Source organism: Aspergillus thermomutatus (genome assembly GCF_002237265.1).
Source record: "Aspergillus thermomutatus strain HMR AF 39 chromosome Unknown NODE_320, whole genome shotgun sequence".
Taxonomy (NCBI): domain Eukaryota; kingdom Fungi; phylum Ascomycota; class Eurotiomycetes; order Eurotiales; family Aspergillaceae; genus Aspergillus; species Aspergillus thermomutatus.
Genome location: NW_020798370.1, coordinates 304 through 21627, shown reverse-complemented (window position 1 = coordinate 21627; position 21324 = coordinate 304). Strand labels below are relative to the sequence as shown.

At 51.4% G+C, this 21324-nt stretch overlaps 7 protein-coding genes across 7 annotated transcripts; 5 read left to right on the top strand and 2 right to left on the bottom strand.

Moving 5' to 3' along the window:
- Positions 1–214: 214 nt before the first annotated feature.
- dph5 (diphthine synthase) lies at positions 215–1186 on the top strand (the record flags this gene model as incomplete). The annotated part of the gene is made up of 3 exons (XM_026756678.1): positions 215–349; positions 414–538; positions 589–1186. The coding sequence occupies 3 exons, from the start codon at positions 215–217 to the stop codon at positions 1184–1186; spliced, it is 858 nt and encodes a 285-aa protein (XP_026610399.1).
- Positions 1187–1720: 534 nt separating this feature from the next.
- CDV56_102777 (AP-2 complex subunit sigma) lies at positions 1721–3588 on the top strand (the record flags this gene model as incomplete). Its single annotated transcript, XM_026756396.1, has 7 exons — positions 1721–2311; positions 2384–2421; positions 2812–2886; positions 2943–2982; positions 3040–3069; positions 3145–3375; positions 3487–3588. The coding sequence occupies 7 exons, from the start codon at positions 1721–1723 to the stop codon at positions 3586–3588; spliced, it is 1107 nt and encodes a 368-aa protein (XP_026610398.1).
- A 3194-nt stretch (positions 3589–6782) lies between these two features.
- CDV56_102230 (sulfotransferase family protein) lies at positions 6783–7810 on the top strand (the record flags this gene model as incomplete). Its single annotated transcript, XM_026755849.1, has 4 exons — positions 6783–6927; positions 6985–7157; positions 7213–7316; positions 7375–7810. 4 exons carry the CDS (start codon positions 6783–6785, stop codon positions 7808–7810), a joined length of 858 nt encoding a protein of 285 aa, XP_026610397.1.
- Positions 7811–9287: 1477 nt separating this feature from the next.
- CDV56_101634 (arylsulfotransferase family protein) lies at positions 9288–12186 on the top strand (the record flags this gene model as incomplete). The annotated part of the gene is made up of 5 exons (XM_026755253.1): positions 9288–9462; positions 9888–10096; positions 10156–10314; positions 10377–11865; positions 11921–12186. 5 exons carry the CDS (start codon positions 9288–9290, stop codon positions 12184–12186), a joined length of 2298 nt encoding a protein of 765 aa, XP_026610396.1.
- A 1429-nt stretch (positions 12187–13615) lies between these two features.
- On the top strand, positions 13616–15878 carry CDV56_101085 (putative MFS transporter; the record flags this gene model as incomplete). Its single annotated transcript, XM_026754704.1, has 4 exons — positions 13616–14576; positions 14634–14815; positions 14864–15162; positions 15218–15878. The coding sequence occupies 4 exons, from the start codon at positions 13616–13618 to the stop codon at positions 15876–15878; spliced, it is 2103 nt and encodes a 700-aa protein (XP_026610395.1).
- A 533-nt stretch (positions 15879–16411) lies between these two features.
- Positions 16412–17791, bottom strand: CDV56_100797 (DUF292 domain protein; the record flags this gene model as incomplete). The annotated part of the gene is made up of 2 exons (XM_026754416.1): positions 16412–17611; positions 17771–17791. 2 exons carry the CDS (start codon positions 17789–17791, stop codon positions 16412–16414), a joined length of 1221 nt encoding a protein of 406 aa, XP_026610394.1.
- A 1065-nt stretch (positions 17792–18856) lies between these two features.
- On the bottom strand, positions 18857–20386 carry CDV56_100376 (SUN domain-containing protein; the record flags this gene model as incomplete). The annotated part of the gene is made up of 3 exons (XM_026753995.1): positions 18857–19697; positions 19752–19984; positions 20045–20386. The coding sequence occupies 3 exons, from the start codon at positions 20384–20386 to the stop codon at positions 18857–18859; spliced, it is 1416 nt and encodes a 471-aa protein (XP_026610393.1).
- Positions 20387–21324: the final 938 nt, after the last annotated feature.

Genomic DNA, 21324 nt, shown 5'->3' with positions numbered 1-21324 from the left:
ACACTCACGCTTGAACTATAGAATGATCTGATAGGAAACAGACCCAGCGCGGCCAGGGACCATTCCGATGATCGGAACTTCTGTTTCTCCGCTTTCCGTTTATCCTGCCGCATCTGGTGGGGTGAAAGATGGAAATTCTGGACGGGAATGACATTCTCCGTTCTACAGACGTCCAGTCCATTGACCAAATATTGCTGTTGAATTTCCATCCAAGATGTTGTACCTTGTTGGTCTCGGACTCGCTGATGAAACTGACATCACTGTCAGAGGCCTGGAAGTTGTCAAGAGAGCTGAGCGGGTTTACCTTGAGGCATACACAAGCATTCTGCTAGTGAGCAAAGAGAAGCTAGTGAGTCCATTGAGAGACGTTGCTGTAAGGTAACTGGCTAAAGCATGAACCGGTACATCAGTAGGAAGCGTTCTATGGACGCCCCGTTATCGAAGCAGACAGGGAACTGGTTGAGACCGGCAGTGATGATATACTGGATGGAGCCGACAAGGCGGATATCGCATTCCTTGTAGTTGGCGATCCTTTCGGGTAGGTTCCCTACATTTCAAGACATCCGACTTTGCCTAATTGCCTACAAGCGCCACGACACATACGGACTTGGTTCTCCGAGCTCGAGAGATGGGCATTGAATCCAAGGTTATCCCGAACGCCTCGATCATGTCCGGCATCGGCTGCACCGGCCTGCAACTTTACAATTTCGGACAAACTGTGAGCATGGTGTTCTTCACAGAGAACTGGAAGCCATCCTCTTACTACGACCGAGTCAAGGAAAACGTTCAGTTAGGTCTTCACACATTAGTGCTCCTGGATATCAAGGTCAAGGAGCAATCGTACGAGAACATGGCCAGAGGACGGAGGATATTTGAACCTCCGAGGTACATGACCGTCGCCCAATGTGCGAGCCAGATGCTGGAAACCGAGGAAGAACGAAAGGAGGGTGTCTTTGGACCCGACAGGCTTGCGGTCGGAGCTGCTAGAGTCGGGGCCCCTGATCAGAAATTGGTCGTGGGCACTCTCAAAGAACTGTCAGAGGTGGACATGGGACCGCCTTTGCACAGCCTGGTGTTGCTTGGAAGAAAAGCGCATGATTTGGAGAGGGATTATATTAGAGAATTTGCTGTGGATAAGGCGACCTTTGATGCCAGCTGGGAGAAGGGGTACGGAGCAACCTCATGATGATGGATGTGATACATTTGCATTATTCCTTCAAGCAGAGAATACAAAACGGATGCAATACCACTATAAGCACTCTGTACATCAGAGTCATTGTACTAGTGTGGAGATGATCGGAGAATTACCCACCTAGTTTTGAAGTGCAGTAGTACCCAGATTCCGCATGGGATACTCTGCGCTAAAATTAGTGCATAAAAGCAGTCTTCAAGATATCTGATCGATTGCATATCAATTGTTGACAGGGGCAGAGCAATGCAAACAGGTCCAAAAGGCGCATGGTGGCGCCATTCTCCAAGCATTCGTCGACGGGGTTTGAGTTAGCGCCAAGTCCCCCAGTCCACCTGGAAAAATGATCGATTAAATGCGACTTGTAGCAAACACCTCTTCCACCCTGCCATGCCTTTTGTGCCACGACATGCCCTTCGCACGACTTCAAGGTTAATATGAAGCTGTGCACACAGTCATTTGGGCCATTGCACCCTCGCTTCCCTAGCCAAAGACGCCAGATCTAGCAACCGATTCCAGCTCCTTCCCGCCATGCCCGTATACATGCTCCACGGCTTCCGGTGGCCACGCGCCGGCTTCACCGGTATCCGAGTCTACATCGTTCTCCACAATCTGGAAGATGCTACAGCGGAATACGTCCAGCAACCGGAGACAAGTCGACTGCTTACCGAATGCTTCAAGAAGACGGACCCGGATATCGTAGCTCGTCTACCGGACCTACAATTCATCGAGCAGTATGACCCCGAAGACACAACGAGCGAAACCGCTGTCAGCCAGCCCTATGCCTACGTTGCGGCCAAGGTGATCACACTCTCCGAACCTGGTGCTAAGGCTCCCGGGCTCAGCTGGAACCCCGAAGACTTGGCCAAGGACTCCCCATTGGATCCGGCTGCCTTGAAGGCTCTGACGGAACTTCGAGATAAGTACGCTGCAGGCGAGAGAATAGGCTGGTGGATTGTCTACAATGGGGACCCAAACAGGGATTACCCTCACTCCGAGGAAGACGACAGTTATGACGATGATTACGATTATGACGATGATGATGATGATGACGAATACACGGAATCAAATGGCGATAGTGTTAGGAACTCAACGGCACCAGCAACACCTGATAGCCCAGCAGTAAGCCTTGTCTCTCGTACTACTCGAGGTTGATATCTGTGACAGACTATACTGACGTTTTGGCGCTTTCAGGCTCGATTTCCCGTGAAGATCGCCAGGTTCTTTGGCAGGTAAACGGCGCTACGAGTGACTTACGGCTAACGGACTCAAATACTTCCGTACCTTGAATTTTTGCAGAAGAAGTGATTTATAGCACCTTGTCGTAGCATTTGTAACCTAGGAGTTTCGGTTCTATAACAGTTCGATTTCAACATTCGCAACATAAATGGTTCTTGAGTTCCCCAGATCTAAAGAGAGTAGCATAACCAGTCATCGGCTTGTAGAGTACCGGGTCCGCAGTCATTGTCCATCGACACCATCAACATCGTGATCCTTGATAGCGAGCATCCTCTACTATCTCACAATGAAGGCGGTGAGTGATGGCAATATACAACTGAGGCACCTAGCGGTGCGGAGAACCCCATCTGGAAGAAGTGAGTGATATGTGCTCAAGTACGCAGCCTCATTCATTCCGCAAACCGCCGGGGAAATAAAAGCGGGATGGTTCTTTCATTTATACTGGTGCAGAACCGCCAGTGAGTTACAGACCCTCGCCTGATTGAGTCCGACTTGCGTTCTAACGGATGAACAGGGGTAAGACACGCCTGGCAAAGTGGTATGCGCCTTACAGCGTAAGTTGTCTTATCTTCTCGGTACTGGTAGGATTTGCTAACTCGTGGCTTGCATAGGATGAGGAGAAAGTAAAACTCAAAGGCGAGGTCCGTGGCCTTCTGACGAGCCTCCTTCCTGTGATATACGATGTCGAATCGGCACGGCTAACCGGTTGATATCAGGTTCATCGCCTCGTCGCGCCCAGGGATCAGAAGTATCAGTCGAACTTTGTCGAGTTCAAGCGGAGTACAAAAATCGTGTACCGGAGATATGCAGGGCTGTTCTTCTGTGTCTGCGTTGACGCGACGGACAATGAGCTAGCCTATCTGGAGGCTATACATTTCTTCGTCGAGGTTCTGGACCAGTTCTTTGGTAACGTCTGTGAGCTGGATCTGGTATTCAACTTTTACAAGGTGCGTGCGGTCTATGTAGGAGGTTTATATTCGGGGACATCGAGGGCTGCATGAGATGTGCTGCGATTGTGATGTGAAACAACCATGGTGCTAACTGGAGAATGTACGCAGGTATATGCGATTCTCGATGAGGTGTTTCTCGCGGGAGAAATCGAGGAAACAAGCAAACAGGTTGTGCTTACGAGGCTGGAACACTTGGATAAGCTTGAGTGACCCCTTTGGGGGCAAGCCTCTGGGGCAATTCCATCTCAAGAGGGAATCACTCGCTTTGCCATTACATTGATAAAGCGAACGTTAATTTGCATCAAGGTGACCTCGGGATATGGTCATCTCACGGAGTTATGAGGGCTTGATTTAAAGATTGTCACATATTTGGGCGCATTTCTCGTGACGTGCATATCTGCATGCTATTCACCGCTCGTTCTTGTATCTAGTTTTCGAACACATCGATACCCTGTTCGTGGAAATTGAGACTCTAGAAGTCAGGCAGCCGTACTCCGTATACGAGGAATGTACTGCACAGTGGCAGTCACGAGGTTTGCAAACAACAGCCGAAAAAACTGCCGTGATGCTTGAACAAGGCTAGCGGGGTCCATCACGGTCAGACATCCCAACCTAACCCATCCAACGGCAACAGGCAACAATATCAATGAGATCTATGATCTATCAGCATGCAAGCCACTTCATTTAAGCTCAATTAACGTTCGCAAGCTAAATTTGACTGCCTGAGATCTGAGTCAAGAGGACTTTTTACCGAATTGGGATGGTTGAAGGGGGTGAGGTGATCGAGGTCTGCAATTGCGATAGTAGTAGTTATTGTGACAACATGTCTTGGCATCAGGTATAAGAAGGCATAATGCCAGGCTTTCTTCAAGTCTTTTGTTTGATATTGTGTTCTCCTCATAGCTGAGCGAATACAACTTGTCTCTCCATTCCTTTTTGAATAATTTGACTTCAACAATTGCTTCTCTTGCGATCACATGAGCTGATTACATGCCACTCACTACTTGCCTAGGTGGAACAAGGCCGTATAAGAGCTGACCTTGATTAGTGAAATGGCAAACTCACAGGCCTCTTAGAGATCAGCAGTATGCTGGAATACTCATGGGTCATACTCCCTACGGTGCTACATGGGATGATGATCACGAGGTCCTACTGAGGCCGACGGCGACTCATAGATAGACAAGCGGCCATACTTCAACGGCGAGATTTCTGATTACACAACCGGAACCACCGATCACTTTGCACGGTTCTTGATAAATCAATAATACGTACCATCTGCCAAGCAGAACCGGAAGCAGTGGAAGATCATCATAAAGCATCCGAAGATTGTTACCATATCAACAAGAAACCCATCACAATCAGCAGTCTTGGTTTCTTGGCTCTCAGGCCACCGACTCAGGAGTCAGAAATCGGGACAACTCATTCGATGAGAATGACTGGCACGAGTCGATCCAGGTTGATCAAAAAGCAGACATGGTGATCTTCTTGAAGATGGAACTTTGGTTTGTGGCGACGATAATCAAAGGGAAAATGAATGTGGCCAAGCTCCAATTTTCGTGCGCAGTACGGAGTACACAATGGTTATCAGGCGAGCATGGGCACACACGATACGACAGGCGGAGACTAGATAATCGGCAGAGGACCACCCACATCGCCACTTGCCTTCAGACTTGAAGTCCACTTTCTGAGAGACCTCGACCGTTTGGACGGCAGAAGATCAAGAAAGTGCAACCTTTGAAGCCATACAAGTGGACCACCGTACAACCATTTCGGTAACAACACGAGATGAGAGACAAACAGGGAGAGAAACAGACTGGAACCGACGGCCTCGCAAGTCGTAACTGTATTACAGACTTACAGGCTTACCATTACGGCTCATCTCGCTTGTGGGTGAAGAGGCCCAGTCCACACACCCGGAATATCGGCCCTGTTCTAGAAGGATAAAAGATACGGTGCTCAACCCCTATCTTGCCTTCCGTCCCGAGTTCTTGTGGAGTTAAGTCCAAGCTTGACCATGGAGGACCTCAATGTCTTGGCAACGTTACAGGTTTACAAGTCAGGCTGCTGTGCAAGGATGACCGTGATCCGGTGTCTCTTTGCACTCTGGGGCAGTCGCATGCTGCATCATTGAGAGTTGCGTTTGCCACGGGAAAAATGATTCAATTCGAGTCATAGCAAGAATTGACAGTCAGAGAAGAAGGAACAGGGGTCTCTCGGAATTGCAAGTTCTAACTGATGCATCATGATCATTAATGAAATGTGGGGCGGTACCTGCGTTTCAGACCTTGCGTAGGTACGGATATTGTCAGGTTCGATACGCGTCAGCACCGCCACCCGCACCCAATCAGGAACCGGAGGCGCACAGATTGATTACCCAGCGCCTTACAGACGAGGAAATTCCGTACTGATCCTTTCCGCATCATCAAGGAAACTTGACCAATTTGACGATCAGCAAGCAAGTGTCCACGCGGCCGATCTCTGGCTTTGCAGTCCAGAGGTCTTGGCAGGCCTCTCTTCCGTTCTGAGAGGCCCATACGATTGATTGTTCCCCATCTCAAGTGCCCCGCTGTCAAGTAAGAGCTTTGCCATGGGCGTACGCAGTTACGCACATAGAACGCATACAAACGACGTACGTAGAAACGTCTTCCTGGTGGAAAAAAAGAATCAGAGTATCCCCCTCCTGACGATCATTTGTTCTTTTCCTGGGTGCGTCAGCGTGTGACGTCTTCTCGGTCGTCGGCGGTGCTTCAAATCGCCCAAAACGTGGGCGGAGGGGACGGAGACCCGCCGGAAAGGAGACAACCAGAGTCTAGACAGATAGGGGAGATCAGAGTTCAACCCCCAAAGTCAAAAGGGAAAAGGAATTGGTTAGATAGAGGAAGGAGACGGCGTGATCAAGAACAAGATTAGGAAATTGAGAAAGAATTACCAAGATGCCACATTACGCACTACCTAGGTACGGAGTAGATAACCGTACAAACTTGCAAATAGGTGAGACGGTTGGGAGTGATTGCTCCAAGCTCTCATCTGCTTGTAACAGGACTACTTCCTCTTTTCAATCCTGATTGGATAACCCAACTAATTATCATTCTATATTCACTATTTCAATTGTTACAGTTACAACGTTCTTGGCACCGGCTGCTAATTTTTCTGGAAATAGTACTTGTCTAGTCTAGTAGTATCTATCATTGATCTGCATTTCAAGAGGATCTCCTTTTTAAGCAGTTCCATCGTCCGTTCTCTGCTTCGACACCACTCTCTTTTAACTTGTTGTGCTCTCTTTGGGTCTTTTGTTATATCTGAATTTCAAGGTCATCCTTCTACACCTTCGTTATCGGGAGATACCTCTTCTCTATCGCAAATCAAGACACCTAGAACTATAATTTTCGTGCCACGAATATACAATGTCGATGATGCATGCCGACAACCTGGCTCCTCAGCCTATTACAGATATCTTCACTAGCGACACATGCATTGACCGGAGAAAATGCCACCGGACAGTGCCGATGAAGGTGCTTGCGCTTGGAGTGGGAAGAACTGGTACTGCTTGTATGTTCTGTACCCTGTGAATTCAAGCCGTATACCAGTCGTCTGACGGTTTACTAGCCCTCCGCAAGGCCCTTGAGAGATTGGGATACGTCAAATGCTACCACATGATGTCCGCCAGCGTGGAGAACCCTCCTGACTGCCTGATGTGGCACGATGCTCTCTGCGCCAAGTACGACGGTGTGGGTGAGTTTGGCAGAAAGGAATGGGACCAGTTGTTGGGAGACTGCCAGGTATGCTTGAATGACTGGGAAAATAGAAGGAAAGCAACCGCTGATGCCTCTCTAGGCTGTCTGCGACTGGCCTGCTTGCGCCTTCGCCAAAGAGTTGATCGAAGCCTATCCCAACGCCAAAGTCATTCTGTCGACCCGTGATGTGGACTCGTGGCATGCGTATGTACTGCTCTATGTGCTTATTCAGAAGAGAAGTTCAGTCTGACTCGATCTGCAGTTCCGTCATGAAGACCGTTCACTGGCGTGTCACTGACCCCGAACACCGCTTCGTTTCCCACTTCAGCTGGGCTGCCAGCATGTACTACCCCATGCTGAACAAGTTCTTCGAAACGTTCTTCCGCGGTGACTTTCCCAACAAGGGCAAGCAGGTCTACCTCGATCACGTGGAGGAGGTTCGCAGCCTGGTTCCCCCGGAGAGACTGCTCGAGTACCAGATCAAGGACGGCTGGGGACCGCTGTGCGAGTTCCTGGGCGAGGAGGTCCCTGACACACCCTTCCCCCGTGGAAACGACATGGCGGACTTCTTCAACCGCTGCCGCACTCGCAACAGGCGCCAGATGATGAACGCCGCTCTGCAGGCGTTCACCATGGGTGGAGCCTTGCTGGCGACTGGAGTTGCCGCTGCCATGATTTTCAAGCGCTTCTCCCGGTAATGATTTTCTTTCTTTCTATTTCCTCCGTCATGTGCGCTGGCGCCATTGATCTTTCACCTGCCCCACGTTTCGGGCTTTGAGCATTACTTAATCTTTATCGCAAAATATGTTTATGTTGATTCCCTAATGTTGCCTCTGGTTTGCCCACCTTCGTTTTGTTCGGGGTATGACACTCAACCCACAATTGACAAATGATGTCTTCCCATTTGGTCGTGGTCTGACTATAGCTGCGGCGGTGGAGAAATTGCTTGGCTCGATGGCTGGAATTCATAGAGCGAGAGTTCAGACCTTCTTTTCTTAGAAGATATATCCAAAAATGCTGCTGCCTGGTTATCTCAATGAATTCGGAATAGATTGCTCATTCCTTAGCCTATGATGTTTGACTCCTTCAGCCCTGCCATTTCTTGGCCGCCTGTGTACATGTACAAGAAGCTCGGCATTCGCTATTATGTAGGGATCTTATCCCTGAAAGTTGGGAGGTTAACGGCCTTGGCTGAGACATAACATGCGAGATGGGCAGCCCTATGGAGTACGTATCACCGTACAGGGATTCTTTACTGACTCGTGTGCTTGGCTACAGGAGTAGTTTCTTGGTGTCCTAGGCAGACAGGTATTCCCTGTCTTGTTGGAGGATATTATTGACAAGAATTGAGGAGTAATGTTCCTAGTTGTCAGGTGTGTATTTTGGCCTTCAGTCATGCCGGATACCCGAGCTCGTCAAGTCAGTGTACACCGTACAGAATAGAACATGTCTTCAGGGTGAATCTCGAATAGGCAATTTGTGGCTTGTGATTCAATCAAGGATACGATATTTGCAGATTACTATTCATAGATTGCTGCACTACCTTGAGGGATAGGGTGTCAACGTCAACCATCGATCTCACAAGTGACCACAGTAAATAGAATCCAAATCCAATGCGTGCCTCTTCGATTGGCTTCCAGTGATAGATGCTCTTAAGGTCGTACGTAGTCCAGTACGTAACCCTATGCAAACTGCCTGTGCAGTACGGAGTACGCACTGCTTCCAAACAGAGTAAGCTGCTTGCAGGGGCACTTAACTCCGTGCTCCGACATGGATCTTTCCCTGTCCTCCCCTCGCCAAACCGGGATCAAGTACGAACTATTTCATACGAGTACGGTAAATGCAGTGGGGGGGCTTCAGCCACAGTACGACTACTGCGTAGTACTGACGCCGTGGCCCCTGCTAACTGGCGTAGCGTGACGTGGCGTTGATAGATACGGATTACCGGATTACGTTTCCCAAGGGGGGCTGTCTGCTCGGCTTTATGAGATTTTTCAATGTTTTGAGGACGGGATACATGGATACTGGTATGATACGGTCGTGTTTTATACAGGTTTGTAATACTTGGTAAGAGATAAGGTACGGAGTATGGAGTACTGATTGTAGAATAGATATGATCGCAGGAAGAGAAGTATAATCGTCAAGCTATAAATACTTCAGCTGTGATCCTCCAGGATGGATGGCAATGCCCACGAGTTCTCGAGAGTCTGGGATTTGGGCTATTTGGAAGTGTATGGACTGATCTGCCCCGGCGGGAGCTTGTTGCTTGAGTCGACGTGCGCCATCAGCGATGATGATGATTTCATTTCTATCTCGACCTTCAAATGTCAACTCTACTGTCAGTCTCATCGTAAGGCTATTTATCAGGAGAACTGCTATCAATTCCTTGTGAGGTATCATTTGTGGACATGCTATGTGGTTAAAGCCCCGCGCAACTCTATCAGACCAATGATAGAAAATCGATGGCGTATGCAAGTCTCATGGCCCACCTGAGTCCTGGTCTTTGCGGATTGCTTTCAGTTGAGCGAGTCGCTGAGTCTGTGCGGTCTAGGTTGGATCGAGAGATAGGATACTCCTACGTAGCTAGATAACTAGGTCCATGGTCTTTAGAATCTAAGCAGCATTGTCTTTACTCTTCAGAAACTGAAACGCTTTAAAGTGCTGCGTCAACCTTCTGCTTGTCAGCCGTCTCTCTGCAGATCTTTCCCGATCGTCTTCTCTCCCCAGGGGGAGGTGTTGTATATATCATTGAACCCTGCACATCATTCAATACAGTTCTTCCTTTCCCTCTTGGTGTCATCTGCGACCACTCGACACTCCCGCCGTCCGAATGCGAGGGATATGAAGTACCCATGATCTTCCTCGCTCGCATATCTGAAGGATTGGCCCCCTCATTGGCCTTTCGCTTCGTTTCCTTCCTGTTGATCTTTCTGCTATGTTGCTTTGAGCTCGTCGTCGCAGAAGTCGATTCCGAGTTCAAATCCGTAAGTCTGCTATTTTCTGACGTTTCTTCAGCGGTAGTGGGTAAAGTGAGACAGCTCAGCTAATCGATCATCTCCGGCGCTATTTCCAGAGACCCGATCTATTTCCCCCGGTCTTCACCATTGAAAAAAGCGTACCGAACAAACTCAGTCCGGGGTACATCTTTCTCGGACCATACGAGGCGGATAATTCGGGGCCATATATCTATGATACTGAAGGGGTAGGAATTTTCGTTATCTCGTTTTGAATTGTAGAGTCGGATGAGCAGCTGATATTCGACAGAATCTAGTATGGAGCGGCTGGGGTAATTCGGGGCCAGGAAATGCCCATGGCATGCACGTGTGCAAGTACAAGGGAGCGAACCACCTGTGCTTCTTCCAAGGAATCCAGCAGAATGGGTATTGCAGGGGTCATGGCGTCATTATGGACAACCGGTATCGCATTGTCAAGACCGTCACCCCAGGGGGAGGGATGGCGTCGAGCGATATGCACGAGTTCCGGCTGGTCAATGATGGCAAGACGGCGCTGATGACGGTCTACCAACAGCGGCAGTTCGACATGAGCCTCTGGAATGTCAGAACGGGTATGGGCTGGTTGATGGAGAGCATCTTCCAGGAGATCGATGTGGAAACGAACCAAGTCCTGTTCGAATGGCGATCTCTGGACCACGTCGACCCGTCCGTCAGTTACACCTACCCGTCGCACACGGACACCTCTGGCACTGGGTTCGAGCCACGCTCGCCGTGGGATTATTTCCATATCAACTCGGTCGACAAGAACAACGACGGCGACTATCTTATTTCTTCGCGCCATACGAGTTGCATCTACAAGATCTCGGGCAAGGACGGCTCGGTCATGTGGCGCTTGCACGGCGCCAATCCGTCCTTCAAGAACATCAACTTTAGCTTCTCGCAGCAACACGATGCGCGCTGGCTCGGCGAGAACGCCACCCATACGCTTCTGTCCCTGTACAACAACGGCTACAACGGCTTCAACCAGACGCATCCCTATTCGTCCGGCATGATTATCCTCATTGACCATGTAGCCAAGACGGCGACACAGGTCCGCGAATACAAGCCCCTGAATGACGACATGATCAGCTCCAGTCAGGGGAATATGCAGGTGCTGCCGAACCGGAATGTGTTGATCGGGTGGGGGAACAATGCGTATATCTCCGAGCACGATGAGCAAGGCAGGCTGGTCTTTTGGGGTTACATCGACAAGGATCGGATCATGAACTACCGGGCCCTGAAGTTCGAGTGGGAGGGCAATCCGACCGACGTGCCCGCTCTGTGGACCTATTCCAGGACCAACGATGGCTTCTCTCCGACCACCTTCTACGTGAGCTGGAACGGCGCAACGCGCGTGAAGCACTGGCGTTTCTACGGCGCCACGAACTCGACCGGCCCCTACGAGTTTCTGACACAAGTCGACAAACGCGGATTCGAGACCACGTACACCAACTCGACCTTTTACCTCTGGTCGTACGTGGAAGCAGTCGACGGCCAGGGAAGAGTTCTGGGCAAGTCCCGGAACCAGTTCACCTTTATCCCGTCGCCGGACCTGCAAGGCTATTGCGCGGATGATTTCTGCAGCAAAGCACAAGCATACGGCTTGCCTGGTGAGATCGACCCGAAACCGTTCATCCCCCCTGTGGGAATCAACTCCGTTCCTTGGATAGACCCGGAACATCCAGAATCGCACTACAACCTGGGACAACCCGGCGCACCAGCCCCTACATCCGCTCCGCAAGGTGCCAAGGGGTTACATGGTAAGTTCTTGCTTTCAACTGTGTCATTTGGACTGTCTACTGACTATAGTCTCAGGACAAGCCGGATGGGTCGTTCCTGTGATGGGGGTGGCCCTCGCGGCCATTGGGGTGTTTTTGATCCTGCGGGTCAACCGCCGACAGCGGCATTTGCATCGAGCAAAAGAGCGCAACTCATCCGAGTCCTTGCACGAGCATGAATCAAAAGCTTCCACCGGTGCAGCTGGATTGCGCTGGTGGGACTGGCGACGATGGATCGCCTCGCACGACGAACCGCATCATTACTTTCCATTAGCGGAACAGAGGCCGTCATCACTACCTTAGATAGATACCCAGTATGTATATTAATTTCATCGTATATTAGACTCACACCGTGTACGATACAATACACATTGCGCAAAACACACCCCGTCACAGGATGACAATACACAAATCGAACGAGAGCAGGATTATGTGTGTGATACGCGAAACGACTGACTCGCGCACGAAAGCTGACGTATAGGCACTACCTGGTCTGGCTAGTCTGGGCAGATAGAGGTGGCATACGTAAGTCCACACGTAGTCTATCTACTTTCTACAACGAACTACGCATCTCGATAGACCATCAACAATGGAGGTTAATCTGAACTGACGATTAAAAGGTGAAAGCTTGATTGCGGCGAATTTGGCGATCAAGGGTATGAAACTGTTCAAACAGTGATGGAAATTGAATTGTGCTGGATGTTGATCAACCGATGTCTGTAACAGATAGATAAACAGAGAGAAAAGCAAAAATAATGACCTGACCCGACCTGCCAAGCAGCGGCTCCATTAGCTGACCCATGGAAGAGTTGTTCAGGAACCAGAGACGGGGAAAAGTGGGAGATTGGACCTTTTACTTCGTACTAAGGAGTAGGACTTACAAGTAAACGGTAACTAGGTAAATTACCTCAATACCTGAGCTCAATACCTCAGTAATTATGAATCAATTTAGCCGGAAACTACTGAAGGAAAAGGCGGATGCCAAGAAGACGGAGGCCGGACGGGTGACACCAATGGGTCTGGCATTTCGTAAAGATCAACATTGGTCATATGGAGTAGACTAGAAGTTGTCTAGCACTTGGGTGGATTTGGATTTGGAGTTGCAGTTTAAGCAAGTTGTCAATTGTTACAGATTCAGTACAGTCAGTGCTTAGAAGATGTCACTGCAAAAGGAGGCCACGTCTCAGAATGAGGATCAAATCCATTAGCTTCAGATGTACTCCGTAGAGAGTATGTATGCCACCATCAGCTTCAACATCATATGTACTCCGTGTAAAAGCATTCATTATTCTCATAAGTGTTACTGTACTTAGTCTACTGTGGATCAACTCTATCTACTCCGTAGATTTCTGGGTTACTCCGAGGAAGGATTGTTGGTGATGATTGACATCCGTTTCATCTCCTGGTCTTCTTACATTGTGGTCCAACGTAGTCCTCCTTGACAGACATTCTTTTCTATTTTCTTTTCTTGTAGTCTTATGTTGATTGATTGCCTTTCCATTGTCCTTTCTGCTGTCTGATCAATATCTCTTTTGACCTGGACTATCGTTCATGTTCTGTTTGAATCGAATCGTCGTCATCACAAGCACTGCGCCCCCTGGCCCCTCTCCCACGACTAACCATCTTTTATTTGGCTTATTTTACTCCATATTCTTCTACTTATAATCCTCAGCCTGTTGACGTAGTCTCAGGTCGCCTGCATTGGCGCCCTATCGGATGAACCACGCCCTCGATGCCTGTGCATGTCCAGAGACGAGCGTCCCAAGGTAGCCGGCGGCCTTCCGTGACCAGCGTTTCGTCCTCCACCCCCATCACTCCATCTTTTACCACCACCACCACCACCACCAATAATAATACCTATAGTCATAATCCTCACCAACCGCCCGCTGTCAACAACAGACATCGGGATGCCCGTCATACCCGGGCCACTTCTTGGACTTCCGGTCACGATCAAGGCGGCGAACCTTCCTTTGCCGATTACGCTTCCTCTGCAACCCACACACGGCGCCGGCGGGAATCCAACCTCTCTCTCGCAGACCTCTCCGAGGGCTCTTCCCCCTCTTCCTCGCACTCCTTGGACCACCCGAAAATGGCTATGAAGACCAGCTCGTCGGAATGGAATCGAGGTCATGCCCGCAGTCGCTCCCAGAGTATGGCGCAGATGAATGCCTCCCAGGGTCATTCCACCGGAGCCCCCGCTCCCCGCCCCGGCCCCGTCACCTGGATGTCACTGCCTAGAAAGAAACAACTGGCGCTCCTGGGTCTCTGTCGCGTCTTCGACTTCTTGCAGATCGCCTCGTTACAAGCGTACATGTTCTACCAGCTCAAATCCTTCGACGAAACCCTCTCCGACTCCGATGTCTCGACACAGGCTGGTATCCTCCAGGGTGCATTCACGGCTGCGCAGTTCGCGACGGCGATACCATGGGGTCGAGTGGCCGATGCGGAATGGGGCGGTCGCAAATTCGTACTGTTGGTCGGGCTGATAGGCACGGCGGTGTCCTGCCTAGGAGTCGCTTTCTCGACGTCGTTCGCGCAGGCCGTGTTCTGGCGTTCGTTTGGCGGTGCCATCAACGGCACGGTGGGCATTATCCGCACGATGATTGCGGAGAATGTCAAGGAGAAGAAGTACCATTCTCGTGCTTTCTTGATTCTACCCATTGGGTTTAATATCGCTGCTCTGTTTGGTCCAGGTGAGTCCACTGTCGTCCTTCCATTAGTCTACTTGCGATTGACACTGACTCCTGCAGTCATGGGAGGTATGCTTGCGGATCCGGTCAAGAGTTACCCAAGGTTGTTCGGCCCCAATTCTTCGTTTGGAGGCGCTTCTGGTGTGCAGTGGCTCATGAAATACCCCTACGCGTTGCCCATGCTGGCCAATGCCGTTTTCCTGTCATTCTGCGCTGGGTGTGTCGCAATGGGTCTTGAGGAGGTATGGATCTATGCCCTGAAGATGCGAGAATTTTACTAAACCGAATAGACTTTACAAGCCTGCAAGGGAAAGCCCGGCCTGGGCGCTTTCGCCATGAAGCTTTTCGCCCGTGGTTTGAAGGCTGTCTTTCCGTCTTCGTCGCCCCTGTATTCGAGACTTCCATTCTCCGACTATGATGAGGAAGGTCCACTGCTGAGCAGACCGATCGATCCTACCGAAAGCTACGAGCTTGAAGAGAAGGCGGCCAAACCTACGAGGCACGCTCGCGTGTTACCGTTCCGACGGATCTGGACGAAGAATGTTCTATGCACACTCCTCGCCCAGGCCTTTTTCGATTTTCAGATGGGGTATGTATCGATATCTCTCGATGTAGCGCACACACCGTTGCTGACGATTGCCAAGTGCCTTCAACAATCTATGGTTGCTTTTCCTATCCACCCCGAGATATGATTCCAGCGACCCTGCCAGTCCCGTTCAGAGACTTCCTTTCATTTTCACCGGAGGCTTGGGTATGTTGCCTCAGAGTGTTGGCTTCGCCACAGCTATCCTCGGGGTCATCGGCATGCTCCTCCAATTCACCATCTACCCTTCAATCAACGGCCGTCTGGGTACAGCCAAGAGCTACCAATATTTCCTGTCTCTCTTCCCTCTGGCCTATGCTTTTGCTCCCTACATTGCTCTTGCACCGTCATCCACGCCCCCTCCAGGACAGGCCAATGGTCCGTGGGTGTGGTTCTCCATTATTGTCGTCCTGTTCCTGCAAGTCACCGCTCGAACATTCACACTTCCGACATCGATTATCCTTCTGAACAATTGCTCACCGCACCCTTCGGTGCTCGGTACGATTCACGGTATCGGACAGTCGGTCTCTTCAGCTTTCCGGACTATCGGGCCTATTTTTTCCGGAGCCTGGTACGGTTATGGTCTGGAGATCGGCATGGTAGGCTTCGCCTGGTGGCTAATCGCTCTTGTGTCCGTCTTCGGATGCATGGCAGCGATCTTTGTTTATGAAGGTTCCGGCCATGAGATTCTTCTCCCGGGAGAGGAAGAGGACCTCCGGTAACCCTTTACCTCGTTTATGAATCTTTCGTTTCGATTTCCTTGTCCTGTACATATGTTTGGGCACATGCATAGTCCGGTGTCCTGTGGGGTGTACCATTTGTTTGCTCATACTTTTCTGCGTCTCATTTGTGATACCGCTGGGTTGATCGCCTGGGTGGTGGCACCGTGTGCCTGGTGGGTTAGCTTTAGTGCTTCGTTGTCTGATACTACCTTTTGCTGCTTCATGCCGTGGACATTTTCCGCTTCTCTGTCTTATATGGTTTGGGATCTCTGGTTGGCTTTGACGGGGCCTTTCATGCATGATACGGCAAAGGCACATTATTGCTTGGGTTGGAAGGCTTAGATCTTATAGATGACTGTATCTAGATGGATACAATAATAAATTCGTCAGATGTCACTCGCATTAGTACAGCGCTCGAGTGTATGGCTACAACGCGGAAAGGGCAATAACCCATAGCCTCAAGCCGACAGCTCAACAACAATTCATCAATCATTAAACATGACTTCTCGCTGAACGAATCAAGGTCGGGTGATTCACCGCCGCAGTGCCGCAAACCGTCGAGTCAACTCATCCAATTCCGGTATCGACCCAGAACCACCCGCATTCCCGTTCCGCGCCCTGGGAGGCCCCTCAACCTGCGTCTCGGACTGGGTCTCGCTGCCCGGAACCTTGACACGCGGATTGGGGTTATCTGACCTCGGCCCCGGCGGCGCAACACTGACAGGACTCTTGACCGACTGGAACCCCCGGGGCGGAGTCGCCTTATTCAGCTCCGAGGTCTCGGAAGCGCGCCGCGCCTCAGCCATGTTGACCGGCCGGGTCGGCGTGGATGGGACGGCAGCATCGCCATCGCCATCACCATCACCATCTCCAGGCTGGTCACCGACAAACGCCGGAGGCGCCTCGCCGAGCTCGCTCTCGCTCTGTGCCCCCGCTCCCCACGAACTACCATACGCCTTTGCGATCTCCCTGAGATAGCTCTCGACGAGCTCGTGCGTCGGCGGCTTCACGCGCAGCCCCTTGACCAGCCGCTCCGGCACCTTGACGTCAAGCAGCTTGTTGTCCTGCGCCAGCGTCATGAACTCCTTACCCCAGCGCTCGGCGAGCATGCCGCGCAGCATGGTCAACTCGCGGACGTCGTGCGGGAAGCGCGGCCACGCGTAGAAGATGACGGCGGCGGCTTCGTCGAGCGCGGAGTCAATGTAGCTCTGGCTCTCGTCGTCGTCAACGACCTCCTCCGCCTCGGTCTTGCGGCCTCTTGCCGGCGTACCCTCCACGGCATTTGGTATCTGCGTCTGCGCCTGCGCCTGCGTCTGCTTCTTCCCCGCCCAAAGCGAGAACCCCAAGAATGACTTGGACGCTGCGTCGCCACCCGCGGACGACGCGCCCTGAGGGTGAGCGTGCCCGTGCCCGTGGCCCTGCGCCCCCATCTCCGCTTTCAGGGCATCCTTGGCGCGACTGCGGGCGCGGGCGCCCTTCTCCCCGAAGGCGAGCTGATCGAGCACGTTGGCCCGCGCCAGGAGTAACTCGCAGTACAGCTCGACCATCTCCATGACCTCGACGGCGATGTCGGTTGCGATGACATTCTCGACGCGGATGCGGGCGGAGGACTCGCGGCCTTCGTCGAGGAGGGTGGCGAGTTCGCGGCGCTGGATGACGGACGAGGCGGTGTCTTTTTTCTGGAGGAGGCGGAGGCGTGGGATGAGGAGGCGGAGGGCGGATGTTAGTTTATTCTTTGATTTGGTGTTAGTGTTTGTATCTCATTCTTGGGGAGAGGTTGTGGTGGAGGGGGAGTGGGATGTGCGGGGTAGGATAGAGCTGCAGTGTCTTTGTTTATAGGAGAGATTTCTGGAGGCGGGGGGTTGATTGTGATCTTCTTTGATAAGACTTACTGTTTGTACTGAAGGAGGCATGGTGAGATTGAATGTTGCTGATCTGGTTGTGTTGGGCCTGGATGGGCTGAGGGATGAAGGCTGTCAAGAGTTCACTGCACGATGGACTGATAAGTTGATAAGGGATGGCTGCCTCCACTCCTGCTCCTCACGGCATCCATCAAAAATACGTCCATTACTCCAGTGTCGTGAACTAGCTATTAATGGACTTTATTGTAATGGTCACTACTCATAAAGGTATGTTCAAGTCCTGATCCTGCCCATTGTTCGGAGTCTAATCAGCTAACGTACCAGGTCAATGATCCACAGTCCCTTGAATTCCAGGGGCCATCAATGGAGCTATCACTCCTTTGACTCTTGTTCTATGGTAGGCCTTCAGGGTCTCCTTACCAGGCTTACTTTATGGCTCTGTGCTTGATCGTATGCTTCTCAAGCTTCTGGCCGTGCAGCTTCCAAATCTCTAGGGGACTGTATTTCCATGCGTCTCTGCCTTCACATATACCACCGAAGTCTCCTTCTCTGGCCAAGGGGATATGTGTACTTTGGCCTGCTGTGTCTGATACGCACAGTTCTGCCTTATATGCCCCAGCGCTGTTCCGGCGTGATTGACTAGGTGAAGGTGATTAACAACGCGCTACCTTGCAGAGGAAGTAATAACATATATGCAAAATGTCACATTGCTCCAGCTTATCATGAACTAGCTAATAATAGACATTATTGAAATCAGCTCACTATCCAATATCAGAATGGTATGTTTAAGCCCCATCGTCAGTTCAATCGGCAACAACATATCAAATCATGCATCCCAAATCCCCAAGTCAAAAGGAAACTGCTGATGAGCAGACGAAGAGAAGAATATATAGGCAGGTCAAAGGTCGTCAATATACAGATAACGTCAGTCGTCAAGAATGGTATGGTATGGTATGGTTCAATAGGACCAAGGGTATCCCGAAGAAATGAAAGAGAAGAATTATAAGTCGAGGCACCGAAGAGAAGTCGCGAAAATGCTAGTCCACGCCTAAGCTGGAGTTGGTGACAGCAACAGGAGGCAACTAAGGTAGGTAAGCTGCAGCCACCTGTGGCTCACTACAGGTTCATCATGATCGCCGCCACCGCGCCCATCCCTAGAGTCAGCACGGAGACAGCCAGATCGGCAGCGCCGCCCTCCTTCTCCTTGGAAGTCCGGGTGGCAGTGGCTTGTGCCGAACCAGCCGTTTCCGCTGCCATGGCCTCCACCGAGGCCGACTGCTCGACGAACACATGAGGCTTGTACGTGTACGAGAATACCCCCGATTCCGAAGCTTGTCCGGCACTGGACGCCATGGCCGATGAGCTGAGGTCGCCGCTGGCAGAGGGTGTGACAGTGGCGCTCGAGCTCGAGCTCGAGCTCGCGTCTGTTTCGGAGGCCTCTGAGGAGGATGACGAAGCACGAGTCGACGTGCTGGAGGACGCTTTGCTGGACGAGGTGGATGTGCTGCTCGAGCTGGGTTGCGAGGTCGTGGAGGCTGCCACGGTTGTGGAGTGGGAACTCTCACTGCCGCTACTGCTGCCGGACTTTTCAAAGACGACAACGTTGGCCTTTTCGCCCTTGGGGACCGTCACCACACAGAAAGTGGCGCCTCCGGCTCCAACGGAGGAGCTGCCGATCATCTCGTTGACCCCGTTGACCTCGGGGTCGATCTTGCATGGAAGACCGTTGCAACCGCTGCCCTCGCACTCGATCTCGACACCAAATTCTGGGACGACGTCGCGGAAGGGCGTGGCGGGCTCCAGATAGATGGGGTTCCATCCGATCTTCAAGAATGTGTTGCCGTCTCCGTCGGTGTTTGCGCCAGCAACATAAGGTGACCAGTTACCGATGGGGCTGGCAGAAGTACCCCAGACACAAGCGGTCTCAGTGTCATAGCCAGGAGGGTTGATATAGAAGCTGACAACGATCAGTACCAAATAGGGCGTGGTTTTATCGCTGGCATGCACTTACTGAGCGGCCGTTTCACACCAGTAGCTGAGGTCCGGCACGGCAAGAGTAGCCATTTCCTCGACCAGAGTGGGGATCAACATGGCCTCATTCCCAGGCAGCACAGTCTGGCAGAAAGCAACCTGCTTGCTGCACTTGTTCTTCGCGCCCACAGCACCCGTGCCGTCCTGGCAGTACGGCTTGTCGGGGAAGGGCTTCTTGATCTTACCGTCCTCATCGCAATAGAGACCGCCATTCTAGCACACGGAGCCTGTCAGAACCATCCTGTCGGCATGGAGCCACCGATTAAAACTCACCATGGACATGGGGTAGGAATACGAGGTCGCATCGGGATCCCACTGCATCGACACCTGGCCGGGGGGACAAGCGTACGGGCAGTAGTTGCCCGGCTCGCAGGCCTGATCGGGACTCATCGCCCAACCGGCGTTCTTCATGTTCGGAGTCACCGCGACTAAACCGGCATCGGACGGGAACTCGCACTGCCCTCCTCTCTTCTCCAATGGCGCTCCCGCTTCAGCAACCGAGTGGATATTGCCGTGTTGATGTCTCGAGTGGTGTAGATGGGCATGCTTGGATGCCTCGACGCTGGCGACGAACCACAGCAGCGCAGACGCGCCGGAAACCATATCAATTCTCATCCTGACGACTTTTCTCTCCCTTAATCATAAGTGACGGATGGAGGTGATGTTACGGATCGAAGCGTAACGCCGGAAACGAAAGACTAGGGTCAGTAAAATAGCAATAGAACGAGTGACTACTCCGAAGAGCGAGAGGGAAGAGAACCACCACCAGATACGGAGAGGGGATGGATAGAGAAAGGAGGGAAGAAGGGAAGTGAAAGCGAGCGAGGAAAAGGGACCAGCCCCAAGTCGAACACGAGGACTACTGTAGACTAGCCCATAATCGCATTCGCGCCAACTCCAGACCCCAAGAGTCGGAGTTGACTCCTTTGGCGCTACGCTAGCGAGTCGCAAGTAGCGAATGAATCCTGGAACGCTCCATGGATGAAGCAACGGACTTCCCGATTGGGATAACCTCGAGGCTATTGAAATCTATCCCTATTCGGGCCGACTGGGCCCGCTCTGTGCACCAATCACAAGCTGTTTTGCCCCGGTGGTTCGTGCCCCACTAATCCCAGTGGAGTTAGGGGGGTCCCAAGTGCATGAACTAGCAGCCAATCAGAGCCTGTGCGTCCCTGAGGCTGCAGGGTCTGTCCCTGAGGCCTGATCCCATGAACTCTGCTGCCCTCAATTATTGTCCACTTCTCCGTACTCCTGCTACATTCCATCTATCTACCTTAGTGGTTGATTTACAGCTTGATTGCTTTGATACCTGGAAATCTTTTGTCTTGTATCCATTCTCACCTCTGGCAAGAGTACCAGAAATAAGGATTTTCTTTTCGCGAAGCCTAGACTTGTCGTACCATCGTCAAGCACAGTGATCAGCAGGTACACTGTCAGTTTGACTAACAGACACCATTAAACTTACATTCAGGTTTCTCTTTGTAACCTTCCTGCTGTTGCGAAAAGGGGGCCAATCGGATTGAAAGTCCTCTCGGACACTAACTACGTACTCC